The 18,506-nt window shown below is 39.0% G+C and overlaps 1 protein-coding gene across 2 annotated transcripts in view; it reads left to right on the forward strand.

Annotated features, from left to right (window-relative positions):
* The window catches only part of usp45 (ubiquitin specific peptidase 45), a 58,134-nt gene that overhangs the window by 17,645 nt on the left and 21,983 nt on the right, over positions 1–18,506 (forward strand). The window contains exons 6-8 of one of the 2 annotated variants that reach the window (XM_038270244.1): positions 3,079–3,227; positions 6,694–6,789; positions 7,129–7,259. In XM_038270244.1, the coding sequence (XP_038126172.1) occupies positions 3,079–3,227; positions 6,694–6,789; positions 7,129–7,259 (376 nt within the window). Of the gene's footprint in view, positions 1–3,075; positions 3,228–6,693; positions 6,790–7,128; positions 7,260–18,506 lie in introns of both variants that reach the window. The other variant, XM_038270243.1, reaches the window with a different exon arrangement.

Genomic DNA, 18,506 nt, shown 5'->3' on the forward strand with positions numbered 1-18,506 from the left:
CTTAAAACGTGAATACCTTTAGCTGCTTGATCACGAGTATTTATTGTTTCCGGGACTGAAGATAATAAACTGATAAGGACGAATCTAGTCTCTCAGCCAGCTGACAGTCAGTGTGCAGCAACATGCCTAAGAGAGAGATGAGTGTCCAGCTTTGAACTTCCAGTTCCTGCTAAAAATGGATTGATGTAGATTATAGGGATTTTAACATGATGTGGATGTCGGTAAATACAGAAGTTAAAGGACTGTGAGAGTTTGTGTCAAACTGTGGATCTTACTGTATATTGCAACGTTCATTCATTGATTTATGAAACCTCTGTTGTTTTTGGCATTTGTTTTTGTTTTTCTATTGAGTTTTAAATTCAAAAGGGGAAACAAATACCTTTTAAGGACAAATTGAAAGACACTATTTGAAAAACACACTTGAATTTCAGTGTCAACCCCACTTAGTTGATCCGTTTAACCAAGAAATATCAGTAACTTCTCATAAAAGTAGCTGATATTTGATGTTTTATTTTTGCCTTAGCCCCCCAACAAAAAAAGGCAAGTACAGTAACAGAATTGCATACAATTCATTATGATTTTTAAGTAAATGATGACCTGAATAAAACTTTTTGAGCTGTAGGATATTTCTGTAGCAATCCTTAAATAAGTGTTTGTTGAATAAGTGTGTCGAAAATAAAATTCAGAGATTCTTTAGGGATATAAATGCAAAGTTTTAGTTGTCAGTATGGTGGGTTAGTTTAATGCACCGCTAGTTAGGTGGGTTTATTGCTCATTTTCTGTCTACTGTTCCTACAAGATAAGTCTAATATTTACTGTTTAATGTCAAATATCTGGCAACTTTTGTGCTTTGCTCTTTACACTTATTCCAAATTGTCTTCTTTTTTGCCTATTTGTATATTTTCAGAAATTGGGAGAATACCCAAAAGTTTCATCAAAATTACACCAAATACTATTTTAACATGTTTCTACTCCAGATAAAGTAGAGAGTAATCATAAAAGAAGTTACTTAAAGTCTTAGGGAAATCGTATTTAAATATCAAATCATTCAAGCTTTAACATGTATATAAATGTACTCTTAATCAGATGATATTGCCCCCGTCCACACGAAGTCCAAACGAACATGAAACGCTAATATTTTCCAGAACGTTTGTCGTAAAGATGGAGACGTAAAATAAATGTGATCGTCCACACGAATGCATGAAAACGCTGCAAAATGTATGCCAGGCCTGTAAGTGGCGCTGTGGTGCCAAAGCAAAAATAGGCGAAAACAGGCCACGAAATGTTGGGCATGTGCACTAATATTTATACATGGTTGCCCTGCGGGTCAATTTTCGTAGTTCAGTCAAATTCACGTGCTGAACTATGTCGTCGATATTGCTCTGTTCTTCCTGGAGATATTCCAGAAGAAGAAGATTCTGTTGTAAGCCCGACAGCAGGGTGAGTAGCATGAGCAGCAACCATTCAACACAGTACGGCGCCATTGTTGTTGTGATACTGTGTCGCGCATGCGTGTTTAGAGGCGACGCTATGACGCATGCGTGTAAAAAAAAAAATGCGGTTAGAGCTTGAAGATGGAAACGCGTAAACGGCGTTTCAAAATCTTCCCACTCTGAAGGCTTAATAAAAAAAGATCGTTTACAGACCCCCGAAACGCCAGCTTCGTATGGATGAGAGGCCGGTTTGGTGAAAAATTTGTGCGTTTAGGCCAGGGTTTGACTTCGTGTGGACGGGGGCCATTGTCCCAAAAGTTAGAAAATTTCTATAAAAAAAAAAAAAAAAAAAGAATCCTGTCTTAAAATCTGTGGGGGGGGTTTTCTCGTTATCTAATGCAGGCCAGTTAGTTATACGTCAGCTTTTACACCTAAATTCGGCAAATCATATATCAACAGTCATCTGTCAATCACATTTTCTCGTCATCTTGGTTCAAATGTCACAGCTAATATATGCAACAGTTGAAATAAGAATCATTTCCTTTCCCATTGAGTTCCGTCCCAGTGTTCACGGGGATGGACGTCTGTGTCTTCAGCAGGCGTAGAGCTAACAGAACTGGCAGCGTTGCGAGGCAAGGGCTCAAACATGTACGGCTGGAAGCCTTCTACACCAAACCAAGCTTCTGCCGCCCTGGCGTCCTCTTCCACAACATCTTCGTCCCCGCTTTCCTCCTCTAAATAAAATGTATGATGGCGGAGACTCATCCACGACCTCCGACACAAAATTCTCCTCCTCTTGCATGTTTCCTCTGTCCATAGCGTTCCGTAACAGTGTCGTTTCTAAGTCACCAATCTAGTGCTACTTGGTCCCAATGGAATTTCCCATTGGGAACCTACTAGCACTAAGTTGCTAACTGATTAGCAAGATGCTTCCAACAAACCGGCCACAATCAAACTTGCTTCCAAACCTTTCACCACAACAATCCCGCCCCCTTGATAAACGACAAATCACGTTCACTTTATTCACTCGTGTAAAGTCGTGCACCACTCGGGAGAATTCGGAAATGCAACGGTTGGAACAGCCGCTTCCATACGACTTTAAGTAGGCATCAAACAGTACCTCAAATGGCTACTTAGCCATTGCATACTTGTTGGCTCCTGAATTCTGATTCAATGTTCAAAACTATTTAATCAGAATGTTAGGAATAAATTCTGATATTTTAAAAATTTTTCAATCAAAAATTTCTACACAAACTTTTAAAACTAATTCTAAAGTAAAAGAAAAGGTACAGTAAACAACAAATACCCCAGCAAATATTTGTTGAGGTACATGTAACTGAGTAAATATGACCAGTTTTAGCTCTGCATATTTACATAAAAAATACCATTTTATTTCCCTCAAACTTTCTAAATTTCTATTAAAATGATGCGTATGTTGACCACGGTCAGATTCCTGGTTTGTGTTTACAGACCTGTCGAATACAGCTGACCCTGATGGCAAACTTTTAAGGTCAACTTTGTGAAACCTTCACATACATTCCCACTGGCATCCAACCAACGCTTACAGTTTAATACCATAGCATCGTGTGCCTGAATGTTTTGCTTTAAACTAAAGATCTGGATGTTATTGTGTGTTTTCCAGCAGCATCACCCAAGATCATCAAGCTACGAGAGGAATCATCGGATTACGCCGAAGCACAGAGAGGAAAGAGTCCAGGCATCAACAGCGCCTTGGTCCCTGTTAAGGGAATCATAAACCTCGGTAACACCTGCTTCTTTAATGCAGTTATGCAGGTTGGTATATAAACTGTTATTATTTTGACTTTTATTAACGAAAGGATGAGCATTTAAAAAGCTGGCTTTACTATAATGCTGTCAGGGTTTTGGTCATTTTTGTTTTATTTAAGCTCAAATTAATGTTTTTTTGAAGCAGAATCTCTTGGTAAAGTGGAGCTCTTATTGCAAACAACCTGCTAACAAATTATCGTTCCACTTACAGAAGCGATTAGCCTAATGAATCACAAGTATTTCCATTCTGCCTCAGTGGTAGATATCTGTAGAAGGTGTAAACACTCATCATGTTTCTCTATTCATGAGGCTGGTTTAAAGAGAAGCTGAGCACAGCTTTACATTAACTGAGAGTATACGTACGTAGCTAAATAAAGGGCAGCAGTTCATGCGGCGTTGGCTTGGAAACATTCACCTCGCCGTCATGCAAACAGCAGCGCGATAAAGCCTCCTCTGTGTTTCTGTGGTCATGTCATGGTGACTGCAAACTGACATGCCTCTGCAACAATGAAGCTGTTTTTTTCAGCCATTTTGTTAATCACCCTCAGGGTCTCGTCGGTTGATTGAAATTGGAGTGAGCGAGCTTTTCATGCTTCTCCCTCCCTCTCTGAGTGTTTGTATTGTCTCCTTGAAAATTGCAATCTTTTTTTTTTTTGAAAACGCATAATTGTCAGAGGATGAGCAGTGTCTGCATTCACAGCTCCGCTTCATTGTGTGTTTTGCATAGAAACTGTTTATTTGGCAGGATGTGAAAAAAAAACAAATACAGGTTTGAAAGGAGAGGGGGAAAAAACGCCTGTATAACTATTTTTTTTTTCTTTTCTTTTTTTTATCCTCTCCAAGGATTGTTTTAATGGAGAAACATCACCAACCATAAATCACTTTTGAAAGCCTCTTAAACAATAATAAGCTCACCAGAAGTTTGCAAATGCTGCAGAAATGGACATAGCAATTGGAACAGGTGTTACATGCAGCATTTTAGCATGATACAAGTATTCTTTGCTTTAATCAGTTATAAGTTGTTACATTCATGCTACTTTTGCGCAGTTTCTTCCTGAGTCCGTTAAATAACATGCTGCTGTCATTTTTCACATTTCTGATGTTGCTGCTATTTTTAAATATCCATTACTGTAAAAATTTCCATAGCTGTATATTGGTTATTTATTCTCCAAGTGCACAGTTTTTATATTGTTAAAACACTTTACAGTGCAGTGTTTCGTTTGTTTATTTGTCTTAACTCTTCACTATTATTTTATTCTTATAAATTTTTTCTAAGGTCCACATTTCTGTAACCAGAAACCACATTGCTGTAAACACCAGAATGTCCAGATTGTGGGACATTAAAGGGATTTTTTTTATTCTATTCTATTTTATTCTAATCTATTCTGTTCTATTTTATTCTAATCAACCAGAGGTGCATCGAACGGATGTTTCTGAGGCACTTTTCAGCTTTTGGTTTCTGTAAACCTGCCATTACAATTTTGGGTTTCTCTTAGGATTTATTACTGACTGTTTAAAACATTTGATTTTCTGTTGCTGTGAGAAGAAGCCGAGCCAATGATAAACAGGTTTTTTAACATAAACAAAATTTATATTTTAAATATCCTTCAAACATAGCATGTCAAACAAACATGGTTGACATGCTATGTAGACCCTATGCCTAACTGCAAAATCCCTATATAGGGATTTAACACCAGTTTACCATGTCGACCTAAATATGTTGGAATTTTTAGCTTCAAAATTGCTTTCTGTGATACGTAAAAAAAAAAAATCATAATTACTTCAAAAATTTTATATCCATTTTTTATATTTACTCATGGAGATCATAATTGTTTCCCTAGCACAGTGCATGCTGGGTAAATGACATGGGTATGTCTGACTGGACTGGGACCTGCAGGGAGATCAACTGTTTAGTATATTAGCCAGAGCTAACACCATTAGCAGAAGCTAATGTGAAATCAAAAAGGGAAGATGGGGAACGACTGTTTAAAGTGACAGTGAAGAATCTTTCTTTCTTTGTAACACATCGTTCTAATATATCTGAAAAAATGTTTTTGACCCCAATGCTAACTATAAACTAGCCTGACGTAGTCCGACTCAATTCTAGTCAGAATATGAGTCTGATACTGCTCCATAGAGCTGTGATTATGGGGCGTGTTTCGAACGAACCAGGAAAAAAAATGCCTCTGCACTCAATTGGATAGATCTACAACCAATAAGAGCAACGGAGTGCGTGACGTGTGTTAAGCGAGGCATAGTTGTTGTCCACAAAAATCAAAGCGTGCAGTTTCACGCCTAGAATAAGAAGATGAGACTTGATCGCGTTTCTCTGTTCCTCTTTTAAAATTAATTTGCTGTCGATGTCTTCTAGAACAGACTTAATAGCAGAATCTACTCACCCAAACTCTCCAGCGGCAGCCATTATTGTTGTCACCCTAGCGCGCTTTGGTCACGTGGTTGATTACGTTACTGTTGATCATCTGTCCATCGTATAAAGTCCGCCCTGACAATTTGATTGGATCGCCTGACAGTGGGCGATAATACTCGCGCTACTATGGAGCAGAGCCAGACCGAACTTCCCCGAACTCAAACCTTGTGGGCGGGACTAAGTTCTGACTGGCACCTAGGCTAACTATAAACAGCCCCAATTAGAAACTGGAGCTCTTTTGAGCCTGCATAATGTTTTGATTTGCTTTCAGGGCAGCTAAACCTAGAAGTTATGGGTCTAGCTCAGCTAGTGGCTAAAATGTACGCAGCGCTTCTTTAGATAAGAGTAAACAGACTGTTAAACATGATTTACTGAAATAACGACCCAACCAGGAAGGTAATAACTACATTAGAGGTAGACCAATACATCAATATTTTGGGGCGATATTGCTTTTTTTTTTTTTTATCTCTTTCATTGTTTATATGTTTTTTTAGATTTTTTTTAATCGATGTATCTTTTTGTTTTAAATTGAGCAACATTTGTTTTAATTGTATCGTTTTTATCGTGTAAATGCAGCAATATGTTCGTAAAGGGTCAACTCAAAGAATCAGCAGGTATTGCCGTCAACTTCAAAAAGCGTATCTTTATTGTACCCAAATGATAAATATGTTGCATTTTAGATGAAAAAAAACCTACATGACTTCAAACTCTGTGCAGAACTCCTTTAGGGACATTTCCCATTCCGAACCTTTTGCTGTCTGATTATAAATCTGTTAATGGTAAGAAAACAGGCAAATGATTAGCTAAATGGTTGTTAGTTGTTGTCTTACTAACAACTGATACCAAAAATATGTAACTTTGAGGTTTATTCTGTCAACAACTGCTGCACTGAATAGTGTTGCTGGTAGAACATAATGAATTTGGTTGTAATTTTTGTAGTGCAGCTAATCAAATCTGTGTGTCTGAGGGTTTGGAGTGGCATACTGTATATTTTCATTTGAAGTAACGCTTTAAAAACCGTTTGTTTTTCTTGCTGTGAAACAGAACCTGTCCCAGACGCACATGCTCATTGACCTCATTCAGGAAGTGAAGGAGAAAGGCTACAAGCTGAAGATCTGTCCGCCTGTCGAGACGAATCTGGTACAGTCTGCTGTGGTTTACTCTCTCTCTCTCTCTGAAGATAAACGTTCAAACTCATCGGCCTCGGCTGTTACTTAAAATCTTTCATCTTTTTCTTTTCTCCAAAAAACAGTCATCACTAAAACTAGGTCATTTTATGATTTAACTTTTTTTGGATTCAAACTATATCAGCTTTGTTGGATGAAATTGAAAATAAATTCTGATAAATTTATTATAATACCAGGATGTTGCTTCTCAAAGCTCTATTAAAGGTGCAGTTTAGACTTCTTTAATTGAATGACGGTAACTTTTCACTCTGTCTTTGAGTTAATAATAAAGATTTGTCTCTTCCTGTTGCAGAATCCGCTGTCGGTGGTCTTGTGCAGTCCAGATCCGCTGACGTCAGCCATGATTCACTTCCTGCAGAGCATGAAGGAGCCAGGGAAAGGCCCTGTCAATCCCAAAGTCCTCTTTAACCAGCTCTGCCAGAAGTACGATCTAACCCCTTTATGTTATCATCATCGTTATTTATTCAGAGCATAAAATGTGAAGTACGACAAATATACAGTACATAGAAATTAACATATAATAGTATTTTGCTTGAAAATTAGGGGGAAGAAGAAAATGTATTTAATCCCAACCCTTTTCATTCCTACAAAGGATTTTTAAAAACATGACTGCTTCACATCTACATAGTTTTTCCTTTTCTTAAAGGTGGTGTTTTTTTTATCAGAAACTTCTCCCTCATGATGATCCTATAAAAGCAAAGGATCATGTTAATAATTTAAGGGATCTACCTGCAGTAGTGATGTTAATGCAAGCACATATTAATAATTATTTGTTCCCTACAAGCTAAAGTTTTTAAAATGATAGTCTGAAGTAGTCAGACCATAGCAGAGGTCACAGATTAGCGGACCGCAGTCCGGATCCGGACCCGCCTGCTGGCTAATCTGGTCCCAACCTCATTTAAAACATTTATAAATTACAGCATGTTGTCCGACGACAGTGTCTAACTTCACTTGCGCTTCTTCTCCTGTTAATACGGTAAAGCCGTCCCGAGCGTCCGGGACCAGGCTGCATGTGATACAGATGATCCAATGAGCTGCTGTCAGTCTGGGTTGCTGCTGCTGATACTTTTAGACACAGCAGGCAAACCTGTGGCAAGCCGGGCGATGGGAAAGAAGGAGAAGACGATGAGAAAAAGAGAACAGATAAAGTGTGGACTGCTGAAAATGCTGCGGTGAAGTGGAAAAGTGAAATTATGTGCTCAAAGATGACCCCGGACATTTTGAGTATGTTTGGCTCAACCTGCTGCTGTGAAGCAGGATTCTCCACCATGAACAGAATTGAAAATAAATGTGGATCCAGGCTCAAAATGAGCACCTTGATATGTGCTTTAGAATGGCTTTGTCTCCATTCAAACCCAGGTTTAAAGCCTAAAGCCCACTGCTCTCATTAAGCCAGAAAAAATAAACGGTCAGTTCAGGTGTTTTATAAAATATCTGAATCAGGAAATTCTCTATATACCAAACTGAACGATTGTTGTTCTCTACTTCAAAAAACACTTTAGATTTTAAAATGGAAACATTTTCTATTTTTTTTATAAAAGGTTTTATTTAAAAAGTCAATGTATAACATGGATGCATAAACACCTCTTTTTATTTCAGTTTTAAAATCTGTTTAAATTAACAGATTTTAGTTAAAAATGTTTCCGGACCTTTACTGGCTGATTTTCTTTATTCCCCCGCTGATTTTTTTATTGGTTACCCCTGGACTATAGTCTTCCCATCACAGCCTCAGCAGTTTATAAATTCCCAGCCTTTGCTTTTCACCTGCTTTCTTCCCATTTCTAACCAGGTAACACCTGGTCCCAGCAGCGTCCCCTCATGATGCTCCATCCTCGCTCTGAACAATTCACACTGTGCTTTATTAAATGTCCTCCAGCCAGCTGATTGTTGGCTGTCTGCTGTTTGCCACCTGTGTCATGTTTGATGTGGATCAAGGCCTGCTGCTCTGTGTGACCGGCCAAAGCCTTTGCTTTTATGAGCTGAACAGCAATGTTCTCTTTTATAATACGTGGTCGAGTGACTTCCTGTCGGAGCATGGTGTACTGCTGGTTGGATCCAGCTCGCCTGTGTGTGCGTGGCGGGTCTCGCACTGTTTAGTAGTGCAGGTGGGTAACCGGGACGTTTAATGTTGGATGAGTGGCTGCGTCTCTGGTGTAGTTATTCTGGCAGCTAGTCGGGGGGCTGCCTGACGCGTGCGTCGGTGTGAGCGTGGACTGCCACCTCACCTGGCACCGTCTAAAGCTGCAACACAAACGCAGGCAGCGGTGCATTCAAACATCACCCACACCTTTATGCACTCATTTGTTTAATTAAAACGGGGTTCAGCTATTCCACTGACACGCGTTTCTGAAGAGTGATGTAGTTTGAAGCCTCAGCACCCTGTTAGACACCATGTTTCCTTCCAAACACAAAATATTTAAGAACTCTGGATCCTCTAGTATTCACTGAGAAATTGTTTTTCTCCATATTGGCTTGGAAATGAAAAACAGACATATTTTCACCTGTATTCTGTGGAACTATGCACACAAATTCCTCAGTTTAATAAGTTTTAAGACAAAGCACCATGAAAGAACCAGAAGACCTGCAGAGTATTTGTCATTTGTATCCAGCCATGCAGGTCCTGGCACCTTGTGCCAGAAATCCAATAGAATTCCTCGGTGTGACCTTGTTATTTTAGTGGAAATACCTCCCAGCTCCAATCAGTGGTGCCTATCGATCCCGGCTGACAAATATATTGTACCCAAATTGCTTAACGTGTTTCACAGCAAAACATGAGTGTAAAACTGATAAAGAAGCAGCAAGACTGACAGTGGGAGGTGTTTCTGCTTTTAAAAGGTGGATCTGTTAGCGTTGAATCCCTGTTAAGCTTTCAAACATGTTGGGGCTCTGATGTTTTTTTTTACTCTCTTAAGCAGAAATCCTTGAGGGTGTTTGCAGTTTGCACCAGCTAACAGAACAATTCCTCTGATCCAAAACATTGGAGCAGGTTAGATGTGATTCCTTTGAAAGGGGACATTGCATTCATGACAGTTCAGTTAAGGTTATGTATCAACTCTAGTCCCCTGGAAATGAAGTTAAAAAAAAAGAATAGATAAATAATGAAATAAGTGCCTTTTAGCAGCTGAGGTCTTCATGTTATAGATATATGGTTGGAAGTGGTAACTCGTACAATCTTTCTGCTTTAGTTATACTAATATATAGCTTTCAGCACAAAAAAGCAGATCAATAAATACAGGACACCTTAAATCCACGATAAAGACAGATAATATGGAAGAGGATTTGTATAGAAGAGGATTAGGCCCACAATATTTCAGTTTAATATGGGAGAAAAGGCAGAAATCTGACTTTCATCTCAGGATTCTGACTTTGTTAGCTGTCAGAATTCAATCAGAATTGACTAGCTCTCTTGTTTTAATCACCTTCTGCTCTTCCATTAATGGGATGGCATCACCAGGGACCCCTCGGGTCCTCTAATTCCATCATTTTCCACCAACGTGTCACTGGCACTCCCAAACAACTCACCTTTGTCAGTGAAGCTGGGTTCTCCTACTTCTCTTCTTTCATGGTGCCCATCTAGATTAAAATCCAAAATTCTGAGATTAAAGAGAGCATTCTGAGAAAAAAAATTCAGAATTCTGAGTTTAGTCTAAGAATTCTGAGAAAAAAATTCAGAATTCTGGGAATTAAGTCAGAATTCTGAAATTAAATTTAGAATTCTTAGATTAAAGTCAGAATTCTGTGATTAAAGTCAGAATTCTGGGGGGGGAAAAGTCAGAATTCTGACTTTTTTCAATATTAAACTTAAATGATATTTTAAAATCAGTAAAAAAAAATTCCCAGTGGCCCTAATCCTCTTCCATAGATAATCATCCTTATTAATTGTGTAAGAAAATTGTTTTATGTTGTTATATTGCATTTCAATATTTCAATCGACGAATTTGTATTAATTCAAACTACGGCGAAATGGATCTTAAATGTGAAGACAACTTATAGGCAAACATCCGTTTTGATTGTCTTCCTTTTATATCACCCTTAAACCTCCAGCTACTAGTTGGCAGCGCACTGCCCAAGAACCCCATTATTCAGCTGTTCTGAACCAACCACAGCAGAACAACAACAAGATCTCATGAGGTTATAAAACTGTAATATAATATAAACGTATGTATCGGGATAAATCATATCCTGATGCATAGATTGTGATATGTATCGTAGCGCCAAATTCTACCCATTCCTATTCGATAATACTGTTCTTAACAATACTCCTCATTGATCTGGCATATTGATATCCTTATCGATAACTTTAGTTATTTTATTTAACCAAACAGAAAAAGCTTAAAGAGATCAAATAAAATACAGTAATGGGCATAGTTTATTTGGAAAAAAGTACACAAAATGAATTAAAAGTTAATAAATAAATGACTTTTTAATATTAATGTATAAATGTATATGTACTACATTAATGTATTAATGTATAAGTACTAAATAGCTAATTGTATATACAAACAAAAAAGGCTAAAACAGTATATACACTATATTGCCAAAAGTATTTGCTCACCCATCCAAATTATTGGAATCAGGTGTTCCAATCACTTCCATGGCCACAGGTGTATAAATTCAAGCACCTAGGCATGCAGACTGTTTTTACAAACATTTGTAAAAGAATGGGTCGCTCTCAGGAGCTCAGTGAATTCCAGCGTGGAACTGTGATAGGATGCCACCTGTGCAACAAATCCAGTCGTGAAATTTCCTCGCTCCTAAATATTCCACAGTCAACTGTCAGCTGTATTATAAGAAAATGGAAGTGTTTGGGAACGACAGCAACTCAGCCACGAAGTGGTAGGCCACGTAAACTGACGGAGCGGGGTCAGCGGATGCTGACGCGCATAGTGCGAAGAGGTCGCCAACTTTCTGCAGAGTCAATCACTACAGACCTCCAAACTTCATGTGGCCTTCAGATTAGCTCAAGAACAGTGCGCAGAGAGCTTCATGGAATGGGTTTCCATGGTCGAGCAGCTGCATCCAAGCCATACATCACCAAGTGCAATGCAAAGCGTCGGATGCGGTGGTGTAAAGCACGCCGCCACTGGACTCTAGAGCAGTGGAGACGCGTTCTCTGGAGTGACGAATCGCGCTTCTCCATCTGGCAATCTGATGGACGGGTCTGGGTTTGGCGGTTGCCAGGAGAACGGTACTTGTCTGACTGCATTGTGCCAAGTGTAAAGTTTGGTGGAGGGGGGATTATGGTGTGGGGTTGTTTTTCAGGAGCTGGGCTTGGCCCCTTAGTTCCAGTGAAAGGAACTCTGAATGCTTCAGCATACCAAGACATTTTGGACAATTCCATGCTCCCAACTTTGTGGGAACAGTTTGGAGCTGGCCCCTTCCTCTTCCAACATGACTGTGCACCAGTGCACAAAGCAAGGTCCATAAAGACATGGATGACAGAGTCTGGTGTGGATGAACTTGACTGGCCTGCACAGAGTCCTGACCTCAACCCGATAGAACACCTTTGGGATGAATTAGAGCGGAGACTGAGAGCCAGGCCTTCTCGTCCAACATCAGTGTGCGACCTCACAAATGCGCTTCTGGAAGAATGGTCAAAAATTCCCATAAACACACTCCTAAACCTTGTGGACAGCCTTCCCAGAAGAGTTGAAGCTGTTCTAGCTGCAAAGGGTGGACCGACGTCATATTGAACCCTATGGATTAGGAACGGGATGTCACTTAAGCTCATATGTGAGTCAAGGCAGGTGAGCAAATACTTTTGGCAATATAGTGTATGTTAAAGAGAAAGTATGATGTATAATTATAACAGAGAAACTTTATCGACACAGCAAGTTTAAAAACAATTAAACTAAAACCAATTCCCGTTTTTCCTGGTAACTAATAACTAATCATTTAAAGTATACAATAATATTTTACCTAAACCCAAATTTTAAATATAAATTTTATCGTATTGTCACATCAAATGGAAATTTAACAGCGGAACAAACAGTGGATGAGGTGATTAAACGGAGGCTGTGTGTCTGATTGATCAATTCTTTCCAGGGTTTCCACGGGTCATTCAAAATCATTAAAAGTCATTAAATAATTATTTTTTTACATTAAGGCCTTATTTGGCATTAAAATTCATTTAATGTGATTATCATGGCATTTAAAATGCTTTTTAAATTTTTTTTTAAAATGAGTTTATAAAAACAATTTCATCAGATGTATTATATCGAGATATATTTGCATGGAACTGCCTCCGGTTGATCATAAAGTCGTATGTTGGGAAAAGAAGCTTGAGACGGAGAAAAAGCTGGGTACTTGTGGATAGCATTTTAATTATTTCTAAGAGCTAAGAGCATTAAAAAGCATAAAATTAGAATTACTCATTCCTGTATAAATGCTGCTTTCATTCCCCTGCCTGTTGCTGCACACTGCCATTCAGCTGTGTATAAGAAAGCATCCTCTCTTTTTTTTCTTAGCATGCAGGATAAAACCTGAGATGCTACTCAGAATATTTCCAAAGCAGTGCCCCCCATCATTTCTACTAATGTCAGACTCCTTTAAAGCTACAGGTGGTACCCTATGAGCTGCATGGCTGTTAAAGAGCCCAAAGCAAACGACCCACTAATTTACCAGCTAAAATCAGCTTCCTATGCTCCATTGTTACTTTATAAAGCGGTTCCTTTGATTACGGGTTTGAATCAAATCAAAATATCAAAACAAATGTCAAATTATTAATTTATGTTTGTGATTCCACATCCTTTATCATCTTTGTGCAAGTTAATTTCTTTCTAAAAGCACTTTTTAATTATCCTTTTTGTCAGACTCCTTCACCAAGCAGCTCGGCTACATTCTTTCAGGTCTTGGGTTTTGGAATAAAAAGCTCAGGGTCAAGAACATATTTTTGTCATGGCGGTGACCTGCATAGCAGCAGCTCTCTGTGAATACAACCATCTTGAGCCTCTGCTGCGGGGTCTTCCCTTTCAAAGAGGGTTGGGTCTGCCCTTGACCCGTAGGGACTGACATCTCTTCACCGTCTCTCTCTCAGCCTCTTTCTCAGCGCGTGCGATGGCAAGCGGGTTAATAATGCTTTCTGGCTCCAATAGAGGACCGTTTGAGTGTTTGTGCGCACGGGAGCCCTTCTTGGGTTTTGTGTGGATGTGTGTGTTTTATTCGCATGGCTTCACTCAGATTTGACCTCAACTAGCAGAGTTCCCTACAGCCTTCTTCCGCCGTCCTTCTGCCAGAGTGCGGGCTCTGGTCTTCGCCTGGACCCGTGCCAAGCTGTGTGAGTCGGATGGTCAGCACCACACTCTATCTGGTGCCAGGGAGGGTCGCAGCTTGTAACCAGTGTACTTCAAAGCTACTCAGCTTAGCTAGTGGTTAATAGCGAGACATGCTGAATAAGGCTTTAAATATGAATCTATATCCACCTGGTTTACCCCAATCTTGCAGAAACAGGTTTAATTTTAATTAATACAGCTTTGAATGCATGTCTGTGTGCGGATTAATTCATCACCAACATGTAAGCTGCACAGAATTAACTGCAGATATTCATCTACACCTGCTTCTTTCAAGGACTGATTCAATTTCAGGACAGCCACTGGACCCCCCCATCCCCCATCCCTTTTTTTTTATGTTGCAAGCATGAAAAGTACGCAGCCTCCCTTCTCTCTTCATCTATTGTGGATAAAAGTCCGCATCATTCAAATATTTTTGAGAAATAAGCTTTGTGGGAAGCCTTTCATCCCTGATAGAAATAGCAGAAAACAACAATGAATTCCATCATGCAAGTCTCCTCTGCAGCCATGCGCCCATCTCAGGCCACATACTTTCCCCGAAGCACATTTTCACACACTTTATTCAATTATAAAAGTGATAGATGGTGCATATCTTTTTAACAGGATAGGCGAGACTCTTTCTGTTTATATACATTTATTGACTATAAATCGAGAAGATTTGTTGTTTTTTGTAATTGCCTGTTTTTAAGTAATTTAACTAAGCTAAGGAACCTGGAGTGTTAAAATCTGTAAAAAAAAAAATAAATAAATAAAAAAAACACTTTTCTGTGTTATTTTAAAATATATGTTTCTTATTATGGAGACTCAAAAATCTGAGGTTTAAAAGTTTTAAACACTGCCTTGACTGTTTTACTATGTCTCATTAAAAAGACATAAATGAGACTCTCCAATCAGGGTATTTGTGCCTGAAAAACGACTGTAAGAAACCATGAATGGATTTTCTTGTTGTGTGTATAAAACAATTTTTTTACTCATAAAAAGCTAGTATTTCTTAAAAGTTGCAGAGCTATCTGTCTATGCGAGACAAAAAAAAAATCACAGATTCAGTCTAATTTTCTCTTATTAGTCAGATGACATACAACTCAAATCGAATAAAAACTACCCAGTGAAGAATAATTTACTAATTTATAAGATGGCATTTTGCATAAAATAACTCCCAATTTAGATTTATTGATGTCAAAATTTAAAAAGTACTAATTTACTGTTAAGTTAGATTAAGGGGTCGTTCACAATTTTCAACCTTTTAACATATTTCTAACACATTGTTTTTGAACAACCCCTTAAAAATTTGCTTACAAACTTACTGTATTTAAACATGTTCAGAATAAATAAATCATTAAATGAAATAACTATTTAAGCATTAAATTTTATTAAAAATGTGTGATAAAGGGAAAATTTAAGCATCACTAGTTCAAAACATGTTTTTATTTTTTGTATGAAATAACATGGCATGTATCAAGCCCCCTGTGGTTTTATGTGGCTCTTTGGCGCTAAGTATAAACCATTTCTTTAATGATTTTTTTTTTTTTTACTGCTCTAAGCAGGTTCTGATCATTTTCTAGACCTTTCAGACGCATCTAAGAATAACCTTGTTGTTTGTGAGTGAAGGATTACTGTATTATGTGAAGTGTGTGTCATTGTGTTGCTCATACTAGTATATGTAGGGGGGTGGGGGGTTGTTGTGTGGCCTTGCGTCTGGTACTAACTCATCCGGCTATTAATTGTGTTAGCACCGCAGCTGTTTGCATTGGCCAGATTGAGAGCAGCGCTACAGGGCCCTTCTGCTTCCCTCCACTGGGATGAGCTTCCAGACCTCCTCATTCCCACTGATCCCAACAATGCTTCTCATTTCCTCTGACTCTCATTCATTCTTATTTTTTCCCCTCCCCGTTGTTCCTGTTTGACGTGAATTATGTTTTTTTTTTTTTTCTTATCCTCCTTTGGACCAAGCTGTTACCTCCTTATCAGCTTTAATTCATCCTATCTGTCCATCGGCGACCTTCATGTTCCTGCATAAAGTGACTCAAGATTTAGGAATTGTTTCATGATGTTAGTTTTCTCCAAGCTTTCTACAAATAATGTTGACTTTTTCTTTCACGTAATTGGACATTTCCTCCAATTTTACTGAAATCAAGGAAACATTTATGTTTCCAAATTATCTCGAAGAAAAAGTACATAATGCATCTTTGTACTTCTCTTATTAGTTAGATTATACCCTGATATTAAAATTTTAAAGGTAAAAGGTAAAAAGTGTTTCCTTTTTTTTAGGTGTTTTAGTTCATCTAAAACTGTGGGGAAATGGACGTTCTGCACTAATTAAGCGACCAAGCATTTGTATGATGGCATCTCTTATCAAAAAGCCTCCTCCTGTGCTATGCTGGCCTGACCAACCTGTCCTTGGTGATGTGGCGGCTCAGCCCAACAGGTTGCCATGGCTCTGGTCTTGGCCAGCCATCTGCCCCTGGCATCTGTCCACACATCTGCTTCAGCGTGGACAGCCAGAGAGGAACCCAAGGAGAGCCTCCCCTCTAGTTCCCTTTGCATTAATCGCCCTGTTGGAGTTTGTCTTTAGCTTTGAAACTAAAGTGTCAAAGAAATACCCCCCGCCCGCGCCTCTCTTTACGATACAATAAGGACGCCTTACTGTACTCCTTTCTTTATGCAAAGACTTTCCCATAATTGAAACAACTGTGTTTTCTGAGGTTGATAAACAGAATTAGGTTTTTTAGGCTATGCTACACCTATATCGTCCGTTCTTTGTCTCCTTGCTAATAAAGTCCACTCTTTTTTTCTTTAGTTCTGCTTAACTCCCCTTAATATCTGAACTCTCAGATTGACCCAGAGAGGTTGCTCTGATCCACCTGCAGCCATGGTAATGCTGCATTTTATTAGGATAAAAAGAAAAACAACGCTCTGACCATCAGCTTGGCAGACCGGCCGGTTGGGAATCCCTCTGAACCTGGTCACTTCTCACCTTGCAAGCAAGATTAATTGTCATGAGATTTGTGAAAATCGATCCGGCCAAAAGCCAACAGACACTTTTAGCCTCAAATACAGAAATGTATAAATGGATATGATGTCAGTGACAAGTGGCTGCCTCAAGAAACACAAACATGACTGCGCCAGTTTTAGCTGGAATACGCTCTATCTCATTTTTGGGCAAAAGGACTTGAACTGTGCCTTTTGTGGATGGGAAAGAGATTTGTTCATTCCTCCCGACCAGATTTATTTATTAGTTTACTCCACTAGCTGTGAAACAAATCAAGAATGTGATGCATCCTAGCTGCTTCTACGATTGGCTAAAAGCTCAACATGGAGGCAGGTGCCGTTTGGTGATTTACCTAACCAGCTAGAAGAAATGTACTGAATGTCCCTCCCTTTTGCAAGCACTTTGCATGGGAGCCTTTCCAGATGTGTACTGTGTAGAATTCAAATTAAACTACATGTATCAATCTGCTAGGTTAGGTCACTTCACCCCTCTTTTTAAACCTGGCTCTCTGTCTGCTAATGGGGCTCATTTTTTCAGAGCTTTCTTCACATATGTGTACAAATGAGGTAAATGTGTTGGAGAATGCTGTTTCCATGTCCATTACGCTTATTAATATTCAGTATTCATTACTTTTTTAGGCGAATTTTGCGAAATTTCAAATCCACTCGTTTTTGAACCAACTATACATTCGGACACTCACCTAAAATGGCGTAACCACCATATAGTTCCCTATATAGTGATTAGGGTGGACATTCAGAAACAGCAAGCGTATTACTTAGCTTAGAGACTTGTTACACTGAAATAGGATAGCGAGAACTCTGCAGATAGTGTTTACTTAGCTTAGAGACTCGTTACGCTGAAATAGGCTAGTGAGAACTCTGCAGATAGTGTTTACTTAGCTTAGAGACTCGTTACACTGAAATAGGCTATTGAGAACTCTGCATTTAGTGTTTACTTAGTTTAGAGGCTCTTTAGGCTTAAATAGGCTAGCGAGAACTCTGCAGTTAGTGTTTACCTAGCTTAGAGGATCGTTATGCCGAAATAGGCTAGCGAGAACTCTGCAGTTAGTGTTTACTTAGTTTAGAGGCTCTTTAGGCTTAAATAGGCTAGCGAGAACTCTGCAGTTAGTGTTTACCTAGCTTAGAGGATCGTTATGCCGAAATAGGCTAGAGAGAACTCTGCAGTTAGTGTTTACCTAGCGTAGAGGCTCGTCATGCTGAAATAGGCTAGCGAGAACTCTGCAGTTAGTGTTTACTTAGCTTAGAGGCTTGTTTCGCTGAAATAGGCTAGCAAGAACTCTGGAGTTAGTGTTTACCTAGCGTAGAGGCTCGTTAAGCTGAAATAGACTAGCGAGAACTCTGCAGTTAGTGTTTACTTAGCTTAGAGGCTTGT

This window comes from Cyprinodon tularosa, unplaced genomic scaffold, assembly GCF_016077235.1.
Source record: "Cyprinodon tularosa strain WSP-4 unplaced genomic scaffold, ASM1607723v1 ctg758, whole genome shotgun sequence".
Classification (NCBI taxonomy): Eukaryota; Metazoa; Chordata; class Actinopteri; order Cyprinodontiformes; family Cyprinodontidae; genus Cyprinodon; species Cyprinodon tularosa.